Raw genomic sequence first — 19,189 nt, forward strand, 5'->3', positions numbered from 1 at the left:
TCTGTAGAGTGTGTGTGTGTGTGTGTGTATGTATGTATGTGTGTGTATCTCCCATATAAATCAGGGGGTAACCATAGTACAATAGCTGCATCAAAGGCCCCCAAATGGCCCTATATGAAAACAAAATAGGATTTAGACAGCAAGCAATAATTTGAAAAAAATCTTGACTTAGAAATTTGTATCTGTACCAGCTCCAAAGACGACGCTGCATATCAAGTTCCCAAAAGTAGAGCACTGACCCTGGAGCTTGTTCCAGCACAGATGTACACTTTCATCCTCTCACACTATAATCGGTTTTATATATATAGTGGTGAAATGTTACCCCTGGTTACCAGAATATTAAATCTTTTTCAACATTGTTGTTTTAACACTGATTCAAATTTGCATTTTTTCTGAACTTCGGTATAAGTACCTTTAAAAAAAATGAATGCAGGTTGAAGTTGCTTGGAATGTAATTAAAAAAATATCACCTGGCTTTTGTTCCCAAGCACCTACTATTTTAATCCCATGTTATAGTAATTCGGTGGGGGGAGCAGGGGGAAGGATTCTCAAAGAAAGCACCACTACCATTCAAATTAAAACCGGCTTGCACTTAGCTACACAAGTTTGCAATCCCTACTTCTTATTCATACCTTAACCATGATCTCACTCAGATACCTTTCTTGAAACGTAGACTGCAAATTATCCTAGGCAAAACCATGGCTTTTTTTCTTATGTTTTATGGCAAAGTACCATCAACATTGATAGAACTGTATTGTTATTTCAAATATTTATAACCTGGTCTCTCTCTGGAGATCCCAGCAGCTTAATTTACATTTAAAGGACTCATTTGCAAGGCAACTTTTGGAATTCGATACTTTCCAATCACTCTATCAAAAATGAAATGGTATCTCAGAGCAGTAAATTATGTGAGCTGCGCGCTCTTGATACAGCTTCAATATTTGTGCTCTTGAACAATATGCAGTAGAACCCATCTATATGCAACCATTTTACAACTTTGTAATGGAGGAGGGGAGTGGTCAGAAGGAAGAAGCGTATATATTAAGAGGCCACCGCATCGCAAAAAGGTCCTGGAAGAGTCATGAAAGATGGAGCTTTAGCTGGAGTGAAGTATGCTGAGAAATTTGCAGGTCTCACTCTTGCTGAGCATATCTGAAAACATATTGGAAGTTCCACTTGTACATACGTGTCGCTCAGTAGCTTTTTTAGTTTTAGTTAGTTCATCCTGGTTGTATTTCAGAGGGGGAGAAAGAAGGTAGAATGTACTTCCATTCTTTCAAATATAGTCCTGCTACCAAGCCGGAGAGCTCTAGCTTCAATTGAGTCCCTTCCCTGGTTATGAATACAGCTTACCTATATTCTTCTAGATTTCCCTCCTGTATCACTGGCATCTGTTCATAAAAGAATACCCAGCAGGACATGGTTTTACTACATCTTATGGTAGGGGATGAACTGGGCATAGAAGTGCCTTTTAAACGGCAAGCCATTCACACACAGTTGGAAACCAACGTTTCTTCCAACAAGGGAACACAAAACAACAGTAAAACATCACACACTGGTTTCATATGAAAGGCGTGAACAAGGATGAAAGCCCTTTGAATTTAGTGTGTTACAACTAAGTGTCCAATGAAGCTTGACCACAAAATCCTGGATACCATGAACACATTAGCCAGCAGATGAATTTGCAGTGCTGGCTGCACCAACTGGTTGTCCAGTTCACAGCAGAGATCACAGGGCTTTAGGTCCTCTTTCTAGATCAATTCGAGTAGAGACCCAGGCTAGCAATTAAGGGGCGGGCAGGTGTTCGCTACTCAACCCTCCCATTAGGCCTGTCTTTGTATTTTAGGAATGGCCCAGATTGTACAGCAGTGTTGTCCAAACTTGGCCACTTTAAGATGAGTGGACTTCAACTCCCAGAATTCCCCAGCCAGCATGGCTGGCTGGGGAATTCTGGGAGTTGAAGTCCACTCATCTTAAAGTGGCCAAGTTTGGACAACACTGCTGTACACAATTAACGACAAGACAGATTCCAAGAATAAGATACAGCTTGTTCTCTATAATCTGGCAATTACCTATAGGAATTGTGTTGCCTCTTTTTCAACCATTTTTTCCCCCCAGAAATCAAGCTGGGGTTTGCGGAACACCAAACCAGACCAACTGTAATGTTGATCTGTACACACATTTCTCTGAAGTTGGAATGTTCTCAGTAAAGCAGTAAAGTAGTTATTTGGAAAAAACTAAAGTATTATCTCTGAATTTATCCTGCCTTTCTTTAAAAAATGCATGGAGTATTTCCTGTTGTTAAAATTAGGTTGCAAGCAGCTCTATTTAGAAGTACAGGGATTACAGTACGGCTTTGTTTAATTCCGCATTTCACCCTAATTTGTACAAATTTATGGAAACTTCCCAATGGGTTAGACCAGGGGTTCTCAAAGTACAGCCCGCGGCCCGGATACAGCCCGCCAAGGTCATTTATCTGGCCCGCCTGCCTGATTGGCCGCCGGTGCTGCCTCTCAGAAGCGGAAGTGTTGGGGCTGTGTCGGGAGCTGCAGGCGATGCAAGAGGAGGGAGATCCCAGAGCTGGACTATTCTACATGACAGGTATGCCGGGTCCGGCGGCTCTCCTCCTCTCCTCAAACTATAGTCCGGCCCCCCAACATTCTGAGGGACCGTGAACTGGCCCCGTTTAAAAAGTTTGAGGACCCCTGGGTTAGACAAACTGATGCTCCAAATGTTGCTGAACTACAACTTCCACCAGCCTTAGCTAATTGTAGCCAATAGCACAAGATGCTCAAGACTATAATTCAACAACATAGAAAGGGCCATATGTTTCCCTTCCCTGCCTTATACATTAAACAAATATGATCACCTCTAAAAACCACTTTAGCAAGCCACCTGCATTTTCTTCAGGAAAAGAAAAGGTTTTCAAGTAGCTGTGACAATTTCAAAACTTTTCCACGCTTTCTTGCTTTGGCTTAGTACACCTTTCTCAGGTTGACACCAATGGGGACATATTCTTTTGGAACAGGACCTCTCACCAACACTTCTGCCCCCCTTCTCCCCGAAGAGAGTTGAGTCTCTAAGGGTGGGGAAAAGACATTGCACTTTCAATTAAATTTGTTCAGAAGTTACTCATCAATAAAGCACCCCTTCAGTGATTATGCCAAGCTTCAGCTCAGCAAGGAAGTCACCCAACCAGACAAAACAAACCATAATAGCGTAAAAAAGAAGTGGACAGTGAATAAAATTGAATGGCAAACTAGATTCTCTATTGGGAGCTACTAATGCAGCTCACAGACCAAAACATTGATTGAACACCCTGATCTGATACTGCAATGTCAAACCGTATTAAAGTATTCAGTTAAGAGATTATACCTAAAAGTGAACTTTTCCCATTTTGAAAACTAAGTGTATTGAAGGGCACATCAAGTAGGGGATTGTCTTTAAAATTCATATATATATTAGTAGCTCCCAATATATATATATATGAGAGAGAGAGAGAGAATGAATGAATGAATGAATGAATGTATATATATATAAATAAAATTTAAAAATAGTCTCAAAATGGTACATATCCATACATACAAACCTCCAGACTCTGCAGACTTTCAGAGTTGCGAACAGAAGTTAGCCACGGCTAGCAAAAGCATGCACACTCCTTCAAAATGGCCATTAAAGGTGCAACATTTACCCATTTAGTCAAATGCAAATCAAAGCTGTAACTGACTGTGCTTCTGTTTCCATCTGTGTATGCGCCAACCTGCCTGCAAATGGCACATCTATCACACAGCAGGGCCAAGAGGAGGAAGTCACGAGTGCTATAGTTCCAGTTGAACACCTTAGCAGAAACAGTCTTGCCTCCAAGAATATCTTAATAAATAAGACAAGGCCACACAGCCCTTAAGCTCCGCTTACTTGTTTACAGCTTTAAAAAAAAAGGAAGAACTGCAAACCCAAGATTTGCCCAAGCCAACTTTTTTTTCCAACTGGAAACTTTTGGCTAAGCAATTGTTGATGCAGTGTAAGGAACACAGGTGTTGTCAGAAAACTGTTTTAATTATTTACAGAATGATCACTGAAAGGATTACATAAAATACAGAAGAAAAATGTACACCTCTAACAGAAACAAGAAAAAGTGATGTTGAGCAAACTCACAGACTATAAGGTAACCAAAGCACTTAAATAAGGCAAACAAGTAACAAAAGGAAAAAAATCACAAAGACTACAGGGGAAGAAAACAAATGCAAATTGAGGTTTTGTGTTTTTCGAATGGAGAATAAAAAAAAAAATCAAGATTCAAAACAGATGATGTTCCCACTAGCAAATTTTGCTCACGCCAGCAGCCATTATTAGAATTACTGGTGCATTCAACCTTCTCTAAGAGAGCCCAAAACTTGCCATATCCAAACACAAACTTCCCAGCACTGATGGACTGAGAGTGCCATCTCTGTGAAGTTTCACATTCTATCTCCTACAATACACACTGTGTCACTGAGTGTATAGTTTTAAAGTGTGCAAGAACTGGGAAAGTTTTTTTGCCCCCTCCTCAAACTAAGGAGTTTGAGCACTACAGCACTCAAGATTCAGTTTCGCTGCCAATGCATTTTGAAATCAATTCCCTTGTAAGAGGGACTTTCTTAAAAAAGGGATTTTGAGCCTTGGTTTTCAAATTCTGACCACGCATCGTTCAGCTCCATGAAGATCATTTTGGCATATTGCTCATAAGACTGCCCCGTGGTCTGCAAACAAAAAGAATGAATTACAATGCAACTGTTCAACTGTAAAAGCAAGCAAGCTTAATTTCCATCACAAGCAATTAGCTTTATTTCTAGAGTTACAAAGAAATCCACTGTAAAATTACTATCTGCACACTGACCTCCCATATTCACAGCTCTATTTTTTTTCAAAGAAGGATGGGTGCATTGAATGAGCTCTGAACTGGGCTTTTCTGGGTTGGGCACGGTCACCCAATTGCTCATTACAGAGGAACAAGAATGGTTCTGAGTTGAGATGTCAATATGGAACCACATGCCACTTGGTACAACTACCTAATGATTCCCCCTTCCTGTCCAGAAACAGTCTAATCAGAAATCTTTCCCTCTGAAGCAACAATCACAAAGAAGGGTGACAGCAACTTGCCTCCCTTTGTACATTCTCCCTAAACTGGGAAGACTTGGTGAAGAACTTCCGCTATCCACTATATACCGTTTCTGTGGCAGCAAGCGATGCTTGTTTTTAAATGCTGCACAATGCAACGACAGTTAGCAGAGAGCAGGATACAGTTTAACTTCTGACAACAGCAGTAAAAGAATCTAGGACAGTATGGTTGCAGGGAAAGCCAATTCTCTTCCATCTTACTTGTGATAAGAATGAGATCTCTGAACCTTGGAGATGGATAATATGCTGCTCTCATAAAGTGCCTTCAGGAACTATATGCCAAGCTGTAATGAAGGATACCTAAGGGCTGCTTGACATGCTACAAACTACACATGATAGTTTGTACATCATGTGTAGTCATGTCGGGTAGTACTACACGAAAACACACTTGCCAAGAAGCTCCAAGAAAACTACACTCTTCACGCAACAGTTTGCACACATTCGAGATGGACCTCTCTTTATTTGCTATTAAAGACAGTAAAAATATAGGTGACCCTTTGATGGTGGCATATAATCAAGAGTTTTCTATATCCAAGCAGTTGCTTGACTTTTGCAGCCCAGTTCCAGTAGCCATAGTTAACATCCACGTGAATAATTTTACCTCAGCCATTTGTGGATATTTATCAGACTCTTACCTTATCTGGATGAACGACAAGCGCTGCTTTTCTATAGTACTTTTTGACCTGTTCAGGGGTAACCAGGTCTGCCATGCCAACTGGCTTCCATTTGGTTTCGCCTTCCCAAAGCACAGTGTGAAGAGTAGATAATAAAGCTCTTATATTCCTCTCTTTTCCATCAATCCAGTCTAGCAGCTAGCAAAGGAAACGGGGAGGAGGGGAATTCAGATAAGCCAAATGCGACACAACATTTAATTGACAATTTGTTCTGTTTATCAGTGTTACCCATAGCAATATTTATTACCCAACAATGTCCATATGCAATGATTTAAGGTACTCTTTCTAACAGCTACTGACCTACTTTGCCTGGGATGAGTTCACAATTGCTTTTGCACTGAGCTATTACAACACTGACCCATTCGCTCACCACTCATTAATATACAGATGCTTTACACATTTGTTTTTCCTATCAATGCACCTATTGCCTCAACGCCAACTATGCAAAGTCTTGACTTATTACACACTCAGTCTCTTGTCTTACAGACTAGATATTGCCTATATTGACAGAAATGCTTTTCAGGATCTTTCCTGGCTCTGCTACTTGAACTCCTTTTAAGTGAAGATGCAAAAGACAGAACCTGAGATCTCTTACAGAGCATGTGCTTGCCCACTAAGATGTCCATCCTCCTTCCTATTGCCCTTTATTTTGTACTCTTTGCCTCTTGCAAATTCTTTTGTACTGCATACAGTTCACTTTTTGGCTGGAAACACAGCAAGGATTTGGAGGAAGGGAAATGTTCAGCATAAATGCTGCAAACCTTTAATTTTAGAGGATCCATATCTTTAGATAGTTCTTGCTTTCTCATCTCAGCAATTGTTTTGGGTCCTTTTTTGTCAGACTTAGCTGAAAACCCTTGATTTGACAAAAGATCTTCAAAATCATTTTCTGAAACTTTGGGCTTTTGTCCTAGTGAAGAAAAAGAAAAAAGAAACTAGGTATTTTCCTGTTAACAGAAAATTGACACAGAAATAACAGATTTGTTCATTACTCAAGTTGATCATTATTGATCCACTATCTTTTAGGAAATTGTTACACATCCTGGCTCAGAAATAAATCCAACTTTTTGCAATGTTTTATTCCTGGATTAGTGTGTTCCCTTTCTGCAGATAAAGGGAAAACCAGTGACTTTCTAGACTGCTGTCTTCCTGATAACGCCTCTAGATGTTACAAGTCAGTACAATAACTATCAGCTACTTAATGTTTCCAGTGAGAACCCCAGCACAGCCCAGAAATTAATAGTGAGATCTGAGAAATCTTGGTTCAGGATTTCATCACAGCTACACAGATTAGGTAGCATCAGCTGAGTAAACATTCCTATTCATTTAGTTCTCTCAGCCTCAGTCCTACATCTCTCACACTGGGAGTATAAGAGATCTGTATCGGTGCAATTAATGTCTGGATTCAACCCCTTACTATATGCAGAAAATGACCAGGTGACCTTGGATCAATCATTATGGAAGATATGCTCTGAAGCTGAGAACTCCTTGGCCCTCTGTTAAAGCAGGAACAGGAAACCTGTGACACTCCAGGTATTTGTTGAATTACAACTCTCAGCAGCCTTCACCAGCAGTGAGCAAGCTGAAGGATACTGGAAGAGTTCCCAGCCAAAAAAAAGAAAAAAGAAAGAAAAGTTCCATTCCATTGACCAGAAAAGACCCTACACCTACCCTCCTGGTGTTAACTCTGCCCAGGATAATAGAGGTATAGGGTATCCCTTATACTTTCTTGAAATAAAAAAATGTTCTTTAGGCGGTCCTAGAAGCCCTCTGAGTTAAGTCCAACCCATCAGCTTCCTGGGACAAGCTCAAGAGCTCCTTCCAATTGGTTAAATGCAAGCATTTTTAATGAAAAGAAAAATGGAAGGAATTTCCATATATTTAGTAGATGTTCTTTAAATTATGAAAACTAGAGAGCTACATAAATCAGGGCTGAAAAAAACTTGATTGTGCTAGGATTGGCTTCCTGAGGTTAGACCTGACTCCCACCCCACCCTGCAGAATCAATGAGCTTATTTAATTAGGTTTAGATTCCAACTCCAAAGCAACTTAGGGCAGTTCACAACAAAACAACAACGTAATACAATACAAATACAAAATCTAACATAACATATACAAGATCAGCATCTGTATGGACAACTCATTTTAGATATATAAAAAAACACATCTAACAAGTGTATTACATCCACCCCCTTCCATTTTACCCAGGAGAGGCATGGCACAATCTGGGTCTGAAGAGTGGCAGTCCTCTCTGATGTAAATGAAAAAGAGAGAGAAAATGGGCAGTTTTTTAATGAATGGAGGAATCTGGAGATAGGTATACTCTGTTTTGAGGAATACTTCATTTTGACTATGTAAATGAGCTCAAAATCTTGAAATCAGGAGCTAAACAGTGCAGTCTCTTAGATACTGATTCAGAAGATAGTGCCCCCTTAAGGTTAATGGGATTTACTGCCAGTTGAGATGAATACAGTAAAAGATTACAGCCCAATGCGTGTCTGATGTCATCACATGAAGGCACTTACCAAAGCCAGGGGCTCGGATACCTCTCTCCTCCCGCCCTCCGATTACACTAAAATTCACAGTGTAGTTGGGCTTGGGTTGTGTGCCCGACTTGGCTTGTTCCGGAGGTTTTGGCTGGGGTGAAGGTTGCCATGAAGTGCTGGTGGTTTGTGGCTTGTTTGTCTGCCACTGAGTCCCTGCTGGTTTTGGAGCTGACTTGGAAGCAAAACTGCCAGCTGAGAATCCTCCACTAGGAGCTCCTAGATAAGAAACAATTGGACATTTTAATAAACCTAATTTTGTTTGAGTCAGTTGGGAGGGAAACGCTTCCAAGAGCTCCTGTATCACAACTAGTGAGAGGGGTTATTAAATGCAATTCAAAAGCTGTACCCTGAACCAAAAACTTTAGTAAAAAAATATGGCAGGATCTCTCAACAGTCCAAACTGCAAAACCAATGACTGGGCAGGCACTGATATGCCATAGTCTAAACTAGCCTGAAGAGACACAACATAAAAGCTTGCAGCGTTTCTTAGTCTTGAACTTTAAAACCTAAATTAAGTGGTGGAAATAATGCAAGACTTCTTCGGGAAGGGAAGGGAAGGGAAGGGAAGGGAAGGGAAGGGAAGGGAAGGGAAGGGAAGGGAAGGGAAGGGACTACTAACCAAGGCTGTTAAATGGAACCTCCATATTCAAAGAAGAGGACAAAAAGAGGGCCAGATGCTGGAGGAACTCAAACTGGGAGATGCTGTTGCCATCATGCCTGTTTGTGAGTACAACCCTCACCCCCCAAAGCAATTGAATGAAATCATGGCAAAACCCCAAAATGCATGGCCATGTTTGGGAACATACAAGCTGCCTGGGGTACAAAAGAACAAAGAAAGGTTATACATTTTTTAAAATGAAGGATGACTTATTGTTGGCAGCAGATTTTTGTAAGGGAGGGTAGCACATCCACATATTTAAATACTTAGTATATTTAAGAGTAGGGATAGGCAATGGGGTGCCCTTCCAATGTTTTGGACTACTACTTCCATCAGCCTCAGCCAGCACGGCCAATGGCAAGGGAATGCAAGAGCTGCTGTTCAAAACACCTGAAAGATGCCAGCCACCTGCCCTCACTGAATACTAATCCTCATACTAGTATTATATTTTTATTACTTTTTTCCAAAAGAAAAAATGCATGGTTGCACGAAGAGAAAACTATATAACAGTCTAATAACAAAACCACCAGGAGTCCTGTGCTGAGTTGGCAGTATACAAATGTAATAAGTAAGTAAGTAAGTAAAGATTAAATTAAATGGTGCAAAAACGCTTCCTGTGCAAGAATTGTTCATCTAATAATCCAGCCCCAATTCTTCTGGCTGTCACAGTTAATTGGAGAAGCAACTCCTTTTGTACCTCCTTGAGATCCACTGGACTTGTTCCAAATCCTTCTTGAAATGTGAACAAGGAGCATGGAAGAGAGAATGGGAACCTCACTGGGAAGTATTTCCAACCTGCAGATTATTACCCACGTGCCACACAGAATCGATGCTACAATGCTCCTCATGTAAGCCAGCCCACATAGTTTCACAGGGGGCTCCAGAGGGCTTCCATCCAATTACTTGTCAAATATCCTGTTCACCTGTCAAGCAGCCATGTTGAGAGGTCAGGCTGCTCTGCCTTCTAACCTGAGGCCACTCAATTTCAGTCTGTCCCACCAATCTGTCAGATTGACCCTGTCCGGACATTTGCCACAGATTCCAATTCAAAAGGTGGAGAGACTCAACTCTCCATTTTTGAAATTAAAGGGCAAGAGGGGCCTCAAAGGGGTAGCAAAGGATCAGAAACAACAGCCAGCACTCAGAACTGAATTCTTTCACAGGGCCGGGAAAACTCCTCTGGAACAGAATCTAAGAGAAGGCTATAACAGTAGCAGCAGGAAGCTGAGCTCCCTGTAAGTCAAATGGAAAACCACCCCTAAAACAAAAGTGAGTGATGAGTAATGACTGTGATCTTTCATTAGTTACACCAACACTTACCTGGAAGGCCACTTCTCAAGTTTGCAAGATCAGCAAAAGGGTCAAAATTCTGTGATTTTGCTTGATTGGAAGAGTGGCCCGAGGAGACGCTTGGTGGCCCTCTTGTTGTGAAAGTTGCATCTGCATAGTAGTAAATGAAACACTTGGAATATTTTTAACAGCAACTATTCATTTTGGGGCCTGTTTGGTATCTTTTCCAACCACAGCCAGCATTCACTGGCTTTTCTATAGCCTTCCCCAGCCTGCAAGTATGTTGGATTGTCGCCATATTGTAACCCATGTTATTATGCAGAATATATTTATTATTTATTCAGTACTACTGTTATTTTGTATTTTTAATTAATTTTATCTTCTCTGTAAACTGCCCAGAGTCACGTTTTTAACGAGATGGGCGGTGACAAATTTGATATATAAATCAATCAATCAGATACGGTATATTTGTGGCTGCTTACTATACAAATACACACGCAGAGAGAGAAAGAGAACTTGTGCTACGACTTTGTGGGAATGTACAAAGTGGCATGTATAAACATAAGAGTGCATGAAACCCACTCAAAGCAAGTCATAAAAGCAGAAGGATCGTTCTGGTAGATGGTAGCATATCGAAAAGCATCAGAATGAATGTTTCTACAAAGAACAAGATAGTGAAAAGAAGACCCAGTTTTCCAAGCAACTGAAAGCTCCCATTTGTAAGCAGATGAGAAAAGTACCAAGCTGGTATTGGCCAAATCTTGTTGGAAGTTAGATAAGTGTATGGAAACTGCTGTCCTTCAAAAAAATCACTTGGGTGCCATGAACAATAACTGTCCCATTTTCATTCTTACAGAACTTAAATGTAGCCAGGTCAGCTAGACTTCTGAGTTGGTATATAGGGGTGCGTGTGTGTGTGTGTAGCTTTAAATTTAGAAAGTGAATGTGCATTTATTTCTGTGTGTCCCAGTTCTCTGGATAAGAACAACAAGACCAGAATTGTTATTAAGACTCCTCTCCATGAAAGGACTACAATTCCCCAAATCCCCAGGTAGTATCTAGAAGAAAGCCACTCTTAACATTTTTTAGACCGTTGGAAGCAATTTTGGTAGCTAATATAATTAATGAAAATCAACCATGTTTTTATAATATAGAAGAAAAATGTAAGTCAAAGCCAAGCATCTCAGCTCAGAGGGAACCTTGCTCAGGCAACTTTGACTGACATTGAACAAATCCAGTTGGCACACTGGATTAATTTGCTTCCTTGCATCAAGAGATTAACCGAAATGTTTGACAAGGGCAATTGCTCAGTTTAGGATGCAGGTAAGGAAGCTGTATAAACCCAAGTTTTTTTTACTGACTATGCATGTTACTACTCGGTTTGATTAATTTCATTCTAATTTCCTTTAATGACCAAAACAAGACGTTGTGCTTCATCTTTGATTTTCCTGTATGCTTGAAACAGTAAAACAAAACAAAACCCTATCATCTTCTATTGTGACCACGATAATGAAGGGTGCCAGAAAACGAACTTGGCAGGACATAAGGTATGGGCCAGAACTCTGGCTCTGGAGCCAGGGTGGCCAACTGACCCTGCCTGCTTACGCCTGAATATAATGAAGTTTCATTTTCAGTTCTAAAACACTGCAATTCTTGGTGAAGGCTGCTGCCAATTCTTCTTTATTACACAACCACCATTTAGGCCTGAGCACATCCTGTAAATTTCATCAGAACGGAGGATTAGCAACTGCAAATGTTCAAGCTCACTGTCCCTTGCTATTGCTTTTCAAAAACAAAACCCAAACTGGCCATACAGCCAAGTGTTTCTTCTCGCAGATGTATTTTAAAGCCACTGCATTACAACGCTGTCGAGACACACAGTGCTATCTCATGTTACTATTAGCGTTGCATATTTTCTTTTAGCGGCTAAAAGTGCAAGTGACAGCCTCGTACCATACCTTCCACAGTTGATTTCTTAGGTGGTGTTGGGATAGTGGCATCAGCCCAAGAATCCCAGCCCCCTAAAAGGTCAGGCTGGCTTGCCGAGGAAGTTATTTTAGGTGGGTCTGGGGCCAAATTACCTAAAAGAACAAGAATCAAAATCCATGCGTTAGGGTAAAGGCATGCAAATAACTGCATAAGTTTAACACCCTGCAGATTCAAATACAGTTAGGACATTTTGGATTTTTCTCCTAGTTATCCTTTAGATTGGAACTTAACTAGCACAGTTGCTGTCCATCTATGTGTACAGATGCTGGGAAAGAAAAAGCCCCCTAATATTTCCACTAGGCCTAGAAGGGTTAATATCTCATTTATGTGGTGAATAGCAATTGATAGCTTTTCTAATGACATCTGATTCCTGTTCAAGGCACACATGGAGGAAAGGATTAGCTGAGCGTAGGATAGTGTTGTCCAAACTTGGCCACTTTAAGATGAGTGGACCTCAACTCCCAGAATTCCCCAGCCAGCATGGCTGGCTGGGGAATTCTGGGAGTTGAGGTCCACTCATCTTAAAGTGACCAAGTTTGGACAACACTGGCGTAGGGGATCCTCCAGAGGCCTTGCAGCAAAACGTCATCATTGAATACGGACATGAAGCACTTTGGGATTTCCCACATCCCAAAGCACATACGCTATCTGCTTGCCTCCAAAGTTCACAAAATAGGTTAAATCAGATGACTTCACTGGCATTAACAGCTATATCAAAAAGGATAGTGAATTATGAATAAAGAAGCATGAACAGGAGTGGGTCAGGGAACCAACAAAAAAAGAGTAGGCATGTGTCTTCATATAGTGCTATTAAGCACCCAAAAGAAATGTGATTAGGTGGCACTGAATTAGATTGATCTCTGAATCAATCTAGCAGGGCTCTTGTTATTAAAACAGCAACCCTGAAAGTGCGAAGTTGGTCTTGCTAGCATTCCAGCTCAGTGTTTCTCAATCTTGGCAACTTTAGGAAGTGTGGACTTCAACTCCCATTATTCCCCAGTCAGAATTCCCCAGAATTCTGGGAGTTGAAGTCCACCCATCTTAAAGCTGCTGGGGTTGAGAAACACTGTTCTAGGTGACAGCCACAATCCAGAAGACTGTACTTTAGAAATTGTACTGTAGATATGGGAATTGGCAAGCGGCTACAAACTGACTACAGTATTCTTTTATATGTTCATATATCCCTGTCTCGTCTGTGTTGGATTTTATCAAAACACTAATTAGCAAGGCCAACGATTATTCAAAGCGTTGCTATTTATAATACTCCAGACAGGTTCACTGCGTTGTAAAATAAATAAATAAAAACTGCAGTTAGGTCTTCAATGGCATTTAAGACATTACTAACCCAAATCAGGATATTTACTGGATGTTAAAATGAATCATAGTTTTACTCATCAGTGTAGAAGTTATGCTAATAAAGGTTACAATGCTACTTAACGATGCTATTTTGATAGAGGAATATGACATTAGAAGTAGACAAACTGGTGCAATACCCATACCCTGTAATCATCTAGCTAATGTTGAGATTAGTCCAAAATAGCTAGCTTGCCTTCCTCTGTATTAAATCATGGCCTTTTAGAATGCAGACCTAAATAAACCTGTAACTATTTTTTTCCTCATACAAGTTTCCTAAACCTCAAAGAAAGGAAACTTTTTGTTCAATTCTGAGTAGGGCATTAATATAGCAACTTGCCCCTTGGTGCTACCAGTTTAAAGTTCTATCTGAACAAGCAAAACCTTAGAATATGTTATCAAATTGTTTTTGATAAGGAGCTTAAATACTATGGCAGGAATCCGGATGATTCCCAAATTACCAAAAGTAAAGCTTTGTTAAGGCAACTGCAGAGCCTTATCATCACCATGAAGACATCCTGCCCCAACCTTATCCCATTCCCCCCCGCCCCCATAGGTTTAACCACAACTTCCAGAAGTCCTGTATATCTGGAATATGCCAGGGTGGGGAAAGTTTCAGCAAGAAAGTAGACTTAGTCATACTGTTCCCATGTCACACTCACACACTTAGTACTTGGTTTCCTCAACTTAGTCTTTGCCCTAAGGCTGGAATAAGAGCACTCAAGTTAAGGAATTGGGGGGAAAATAATCAAATGATGTCCAACACAATTGGATCCACAGTGGCTGTGTCTTACAAGGCCAGTACTTAGCAGTCAAACCAAGAGCACAAGAGCGTATTTCATGGGAAATGATGGGCATTTCATATTATGAGACACAGAGAACTGCATTGTACTCACACCGTTGTGTTTTTTAAAAAATGATGACGACTTGGAGAGTGCAGAGTTCCAGATTTGATCCCCAAAAGGTGCTTTGGAACATGCAGGACTGTGAACCTAGCACTTGTCTGCAACCAAGTAGCTGCGTTTCTTTTCTTTGTAATCGCTCTTGCTCACGATAACAGTAAAATGCCTGCTAAGCTAGAGTAACTCAAATATTTTATAAAGCACTTGTAAAAGATGTAAAACCAGTTTGGTGTAGCGATTAAAGGCACCAGGCTAGAAACTGGGAGATTGTGAGTTCTGGTCCCGCCTTCGGTACAAAGCCTGCTAGGTGACCCTATGCCAGTCCTGCTCTCTCAGCCCTGGGAAGCAGGCCAGGGCGAGCCACTTCTGAAAAACCTTGCCAAGAAAACTGCAGGAACTTGTCCAGGCAGTTGCCAGGAGTCAAGACAGAATCAAAGGCACAAATAAAAGCATAAATAACTGAACTGCTGTTTGTTGTTCATGGGCAGGTATCAGATTCTGTAAAACACCACACATTATGTCTACATGATGAGTCTCAGCTGTCAAACTCCAGTTGCTACTGTGCAAACAGACCTCTTCTGCACTCAGAAGGTCCTGTCATTCTGTGATTAAAGATGACATTTCCTCAAAATAAGATACAGGTTTGGCACAGCCTCAGATTTTAAGCTTGCTTCAGATCTACATTTAACATCTCTTAATAGAACAATATGGTTGAAAAGAAAAAGAGGCTCCATTAGTCAGTGGTAGAAGCAGCAGCTTTGCACCCCAGTTCAGTATTCACAACTGAATAGATTTAAGGATCATTGGAAGCCTTCTACCTTTAAACAAATATATACATATATACATTTTTTTAAAGAAGTGAATATTGGGAGTGCTACTTGAGCTTTGAAACAGTCAAGTAGATTAATCTGTAAAATTAAAGCTAGAGGCATCTTACAGGGGATACTTTGCTGTTATTGCCATAAGGTAAGCTTGAATATGCGTTCATTCTAGTTCTCAGTTGCATCAACATTTGGTTTTATACCACTATCGCTCTTGGCAGCTTTTCAGTTGCTTAATTTCTCTCATCTCCTCAGTAAACCAGGAAGCCGCATGGGACTGGCAGCTAGGAAGAGGCCTAAGAGTAGCAATCCGGTGCACTGCTCTAGTCATCTCTGAATTCCAGACAGAGATCCAGTCCAGGATGGAACTGCTCACCAAATGGTTGGAGAAATCCCCAAGTGCCTTTGAAAACTTTCCAGGTCCATTAGGTACCTGTGGCAGACCATCTTAATGGTCATCCACCCATGCACAGGGTCAAGGGACCTGCAATCTGCAGTTTGATTAGGGCAGTGTTGTCCAAACTTGGCCACTTTAAGATAAGTGGACTTCAACTCCCAGAATTCCCCAGCCAGCCATGCTGGCTGGGGAATTCTGGGAGTTGAAGTCCACCCATCTTAAAGTGGCCAAGTTTGGACAACACTGGATTAAGGAATGAGCTGACTACGGGAAAGGTCCGCCAAGAAAGGAAGTGAGCTGACCGCAGGAAAGGTAAATGCAATGTCCTCCATATTCAGATCAGACTAGATGCAGTGTGTGCCTGCCTAAATGTGCTGGGGCCATAATAACTTGTGACAAGCCCACAGTCACCATGGAGGCCAGGAAGCCATGAGCTGTACCAGACTCTTCAGACTTGGCACAGAGACTGAAATCACCCAAGACAAACAGCCTCTGGAACAACAAAACAATCCCTGAGATAACATCCAGGAGCTCATGAAGGGCCACATGTCCAGGCAGATAAATCACTAATACATTAGGAGAAGCCCCAGATTGTCTCTATGGCCCAATTTCACACAGGCCTTGCAACCAGCCATCTCCAGGGCAGTGCTCCTGATCACTGTGATGTTTTCATGCATGGTTATGGATACTCCTCCCCCATAACCTTGGCACTGCAGCAGAAGGCCAGATTTATAAGCCTACATCTGCCATTACCTAACCAGATCTCAATAACGCACACAGGGACTGTACTGAGCAAAATGGCCTAAACAGTCTATTGCAACTCAATGGTTCTATGAATACACTTAAAGATGATATCTGAATTCACCTATTACTATCAATCTTCCTTCCTTGAGAATCACCCATTCCCTTTCTCTCAATTTGATGACAGCATGTGCCCATTAAGTACATTAGTCTGAGATCCTGTAGACCCACAGATATTCTGTGGAAGCATCTGCACCTTTTAGGGATTTTAGTTTGATTAACACTACACCTTCTCTGATATTCAGATATTAAAGACTGAGTCTGTGCCACCTAGGCCCTTTGCCTATCTCTCCTATAGACCTGAATGTGGAGATGGCACACTTTGAGTCATGTACTCCTTAGGAATGGCAAGATACATGTAGGAAATGCTACCATTGCTTCTGGTCTCCTGCCCCCCCGCCCCAAAAACACACCTGATCTCAAGTAACAGAAGTCCATTCCATCAAATACACAAAGGAAACCCGTACGTTATCTTTTATGTTTGGTTTCTTTTTTTAAAAAAAATAATTGCTTGCTTTTGAAAAAAAAGTCACTGTAAGGTTTAATTTCCTCATACAGTTTCACTTCAGTGATGTTAGTCTGGGTTCCAAAAAGCTTTCTTCCCACTGTTGAAGGGACTTTTGTTCCACCCCGGGATATTTTTACCTTGGTTGCCAATTTGTATTTATTATGATATTATTGTGATGTTATGTATTTAACTGTTGTTCGCTGCCCAGAGTCACGAGGTTGAGAACTGTAGCAACGCATATTGAAATAAATAAATATTTTTATAAAAACAGAGGTTTAAAAATAAAACATCTTACAGATAATATTTCAATCTAGACAAGTCATTGTGGGTATCTTAAGCTGCTCCTTTGACAATTACCTTTAAAAGCTGCTCTATGTTCTGCCACAATTCAAACTCTAGATTAACATTCAATGTGTTTTCCAGATTTTGGAGTTACACCTACAGCTAGTTCTGGAAGCTCGAGCCCAATTCCAAGCAGCCATCCCCAATCCAGCGGCCTCCAGATATATTGGACTAAAATACCCTTTACTCATATTCAGTATACGCTTCTCATAGATTGGGTTTCCAATCTAACAGAAATAATCTGCGCTCATATTATTTTTCTCCATACTGACTCTGACATCCCTAAAATGATATTGCCCAAACCCAAGTAATAGCAATATAATATGGTTGCAAACAGGGCAAATGGTGTTTTAGGCTCCATTAATATAAGTTTTCTAAACATGGAAGAGTTCCATACTGGTCTCCTGATATATTGGATTAAAACACCCTTTATTCCTTGTCAACATGAATAAAAACGACAGCCTCACAAAGTCCTGCACAGCGAAAGAACCATAAGTGCTAGTTTGGTTTCTAGTGCAACTGTCCTACTGCTGAACAAACAGGCAAGCCCTTGCTGGCAAAAAATGGACCTGGTCTTATTTTGAATTTTCCAGTTCTACAACTATCAGCATCCTATTCAATTAGACTGACTTACTAAGTCAGCATCTCTGCATGTTTCACTTTTCTCAACTTGACATTCCAACGTTAAATACTGACTTTCAACAGTGCTGATTTGCATTAAAAAAACAGAACAAAACATGGCTTTCTGGATGGGCTGGATTTGTTTTTTCAATTTACCTTGCAAATTTAGCATGAGCCAAATCTACTGCCCATTCTCGGACGTCATGTCCAGAAGGTCTTAGCTTACGGTCAGTATGAAACAGAGTGAATTTTGAAAAAAACACAATCTGTCAATCGCTCTGGATGTTAAATGATGATCAGAGCAAAACTGAGATAGAGGAAGAACCTTCACAAGTTGGCGCACTGCATATATGCTAAACCAGCATTCCCAATATTTCCAGCCATGTTGGCTGGCAATTTTAAAGAGTTTAATTCAAGAAATCTACAGACCACTAAGTTATGAAAGTCCATGTCAACCTGAAGACAGCTTCAGATGTATACATATCTTAATTCATTTCATGAAAAAGACAACTGCATGGAAGACTGCTTTTACTTCCTTATCTGTTTGTGTCCAAGATAAGTGCGAAAGTTATTTCACCATTAAAGTAAAATGTTTTGTGACACATCGGTTAGATATACACTCAATGCTGTATAAAATCTCAGCTTAACAGTTACAGATTAATGGACAAAATCTTTTTGTATATTGTATGCCTCTGTTCCTGTATAGAATTCCCATTTGTCATTTTTTGCAGGTGGAAAATCCCTGTTCATCAGTTTATGCATGTCTGCAATCCGCATTTAAATTTAATGGACATTTGACTTTATTGGACTCTCTTTTTCCCCTCTTGGCTATTAAATTGAAGGTTTGCTGTAAATAACCAGGCAGAAAGCACCTGCTATTTCAACAGCAGTGGAGAAGTTGTTTTTTAAAAATAAAAATTAAAAAAAAATCATGTACATGCAGATTGGACAGTTGAAAAAAACTGAAACCAGTAAAAGTTTAAATTATTATATTGGCTAGACAATAATTCACTGAGGTCCAGAAGCCATTGTCCAACTCTGTCTTATAGCAAGCCTACTAAAGCCCTCTAACAGATGATGCAATCATTTTAGAAAAGCTCTCTGTATCTTTATCCAAAGCGTGGAGCAGA

General features: G+C 40.6%; 1 protein-coding gene across 3 annotated transcripts in view; it reads right to left on the reverse strand.

Annotated features, from left to right (window-relative positions):
- Nucleotides 1-4,037: 4,037 nt before the first annotated feature.
- The window catches only part of GAK (cyclin G associated kinase), a 68,420-nt gene continuing 53,268 nt past the window's right edge, over nucleotides 4,038-19,189 (reverse strand). For 2 of the 3 annotated variants that reach the window (XM_088130099.1, XM_088130096.1), the window contains 6 exons: nucleotides 12,284-12,406; nucleotides 10,356-10,475; nucleotides 8,357-8,593; nucleotides 6,593-6,741; nucleotides 5,793-5,969; nucleotides 4,038-4,739 (listed from right to left, as the gene is read on the reverse strand). In XM_088130099.1, coding sequence (XP_087986225.1) covers nucleotides 4,638-4,739; nucleotides 5,793-5,969; nucleotides 6,593-6,741; nucleotides 8,357-8,593; nucleotides 10,356-10,475; nucleotides 12,284-12,406 — 908 coding nt within the window. In that variant the 3' untranslated portion in view covers nucleotides 4,038-4,637. The remainder of the gene's footprint in view (nucleotides 4,740-5,792; nucleotides 5,970-6,592; nucleotides 6,742-8,356; nucleotides 8,594-10,355; nucleotides 10,476-12,283; nucleotides 12,407-19,189) is intronic. The other variant, XM_088130097.1, reaches the window with a different exon arrangement.

The sequence above is a fragment of the Python bivittatus genome, unplaced genomic scaffold (assembly GCF_059951505.1).
Source record: "Python bivittatus isolate LINGU-HERP-01145 unplaced genomic scaffold, Pbiv_v1 ctg000850_np1212, whole genome shotgun sequence".
In the NCBI taxonomy this organism is placed as follows: Eukaryota; Metazoa; Chordata; class Lepidosauria; order Squamata; family Pythonidae; genus Python; species Python bivittatus.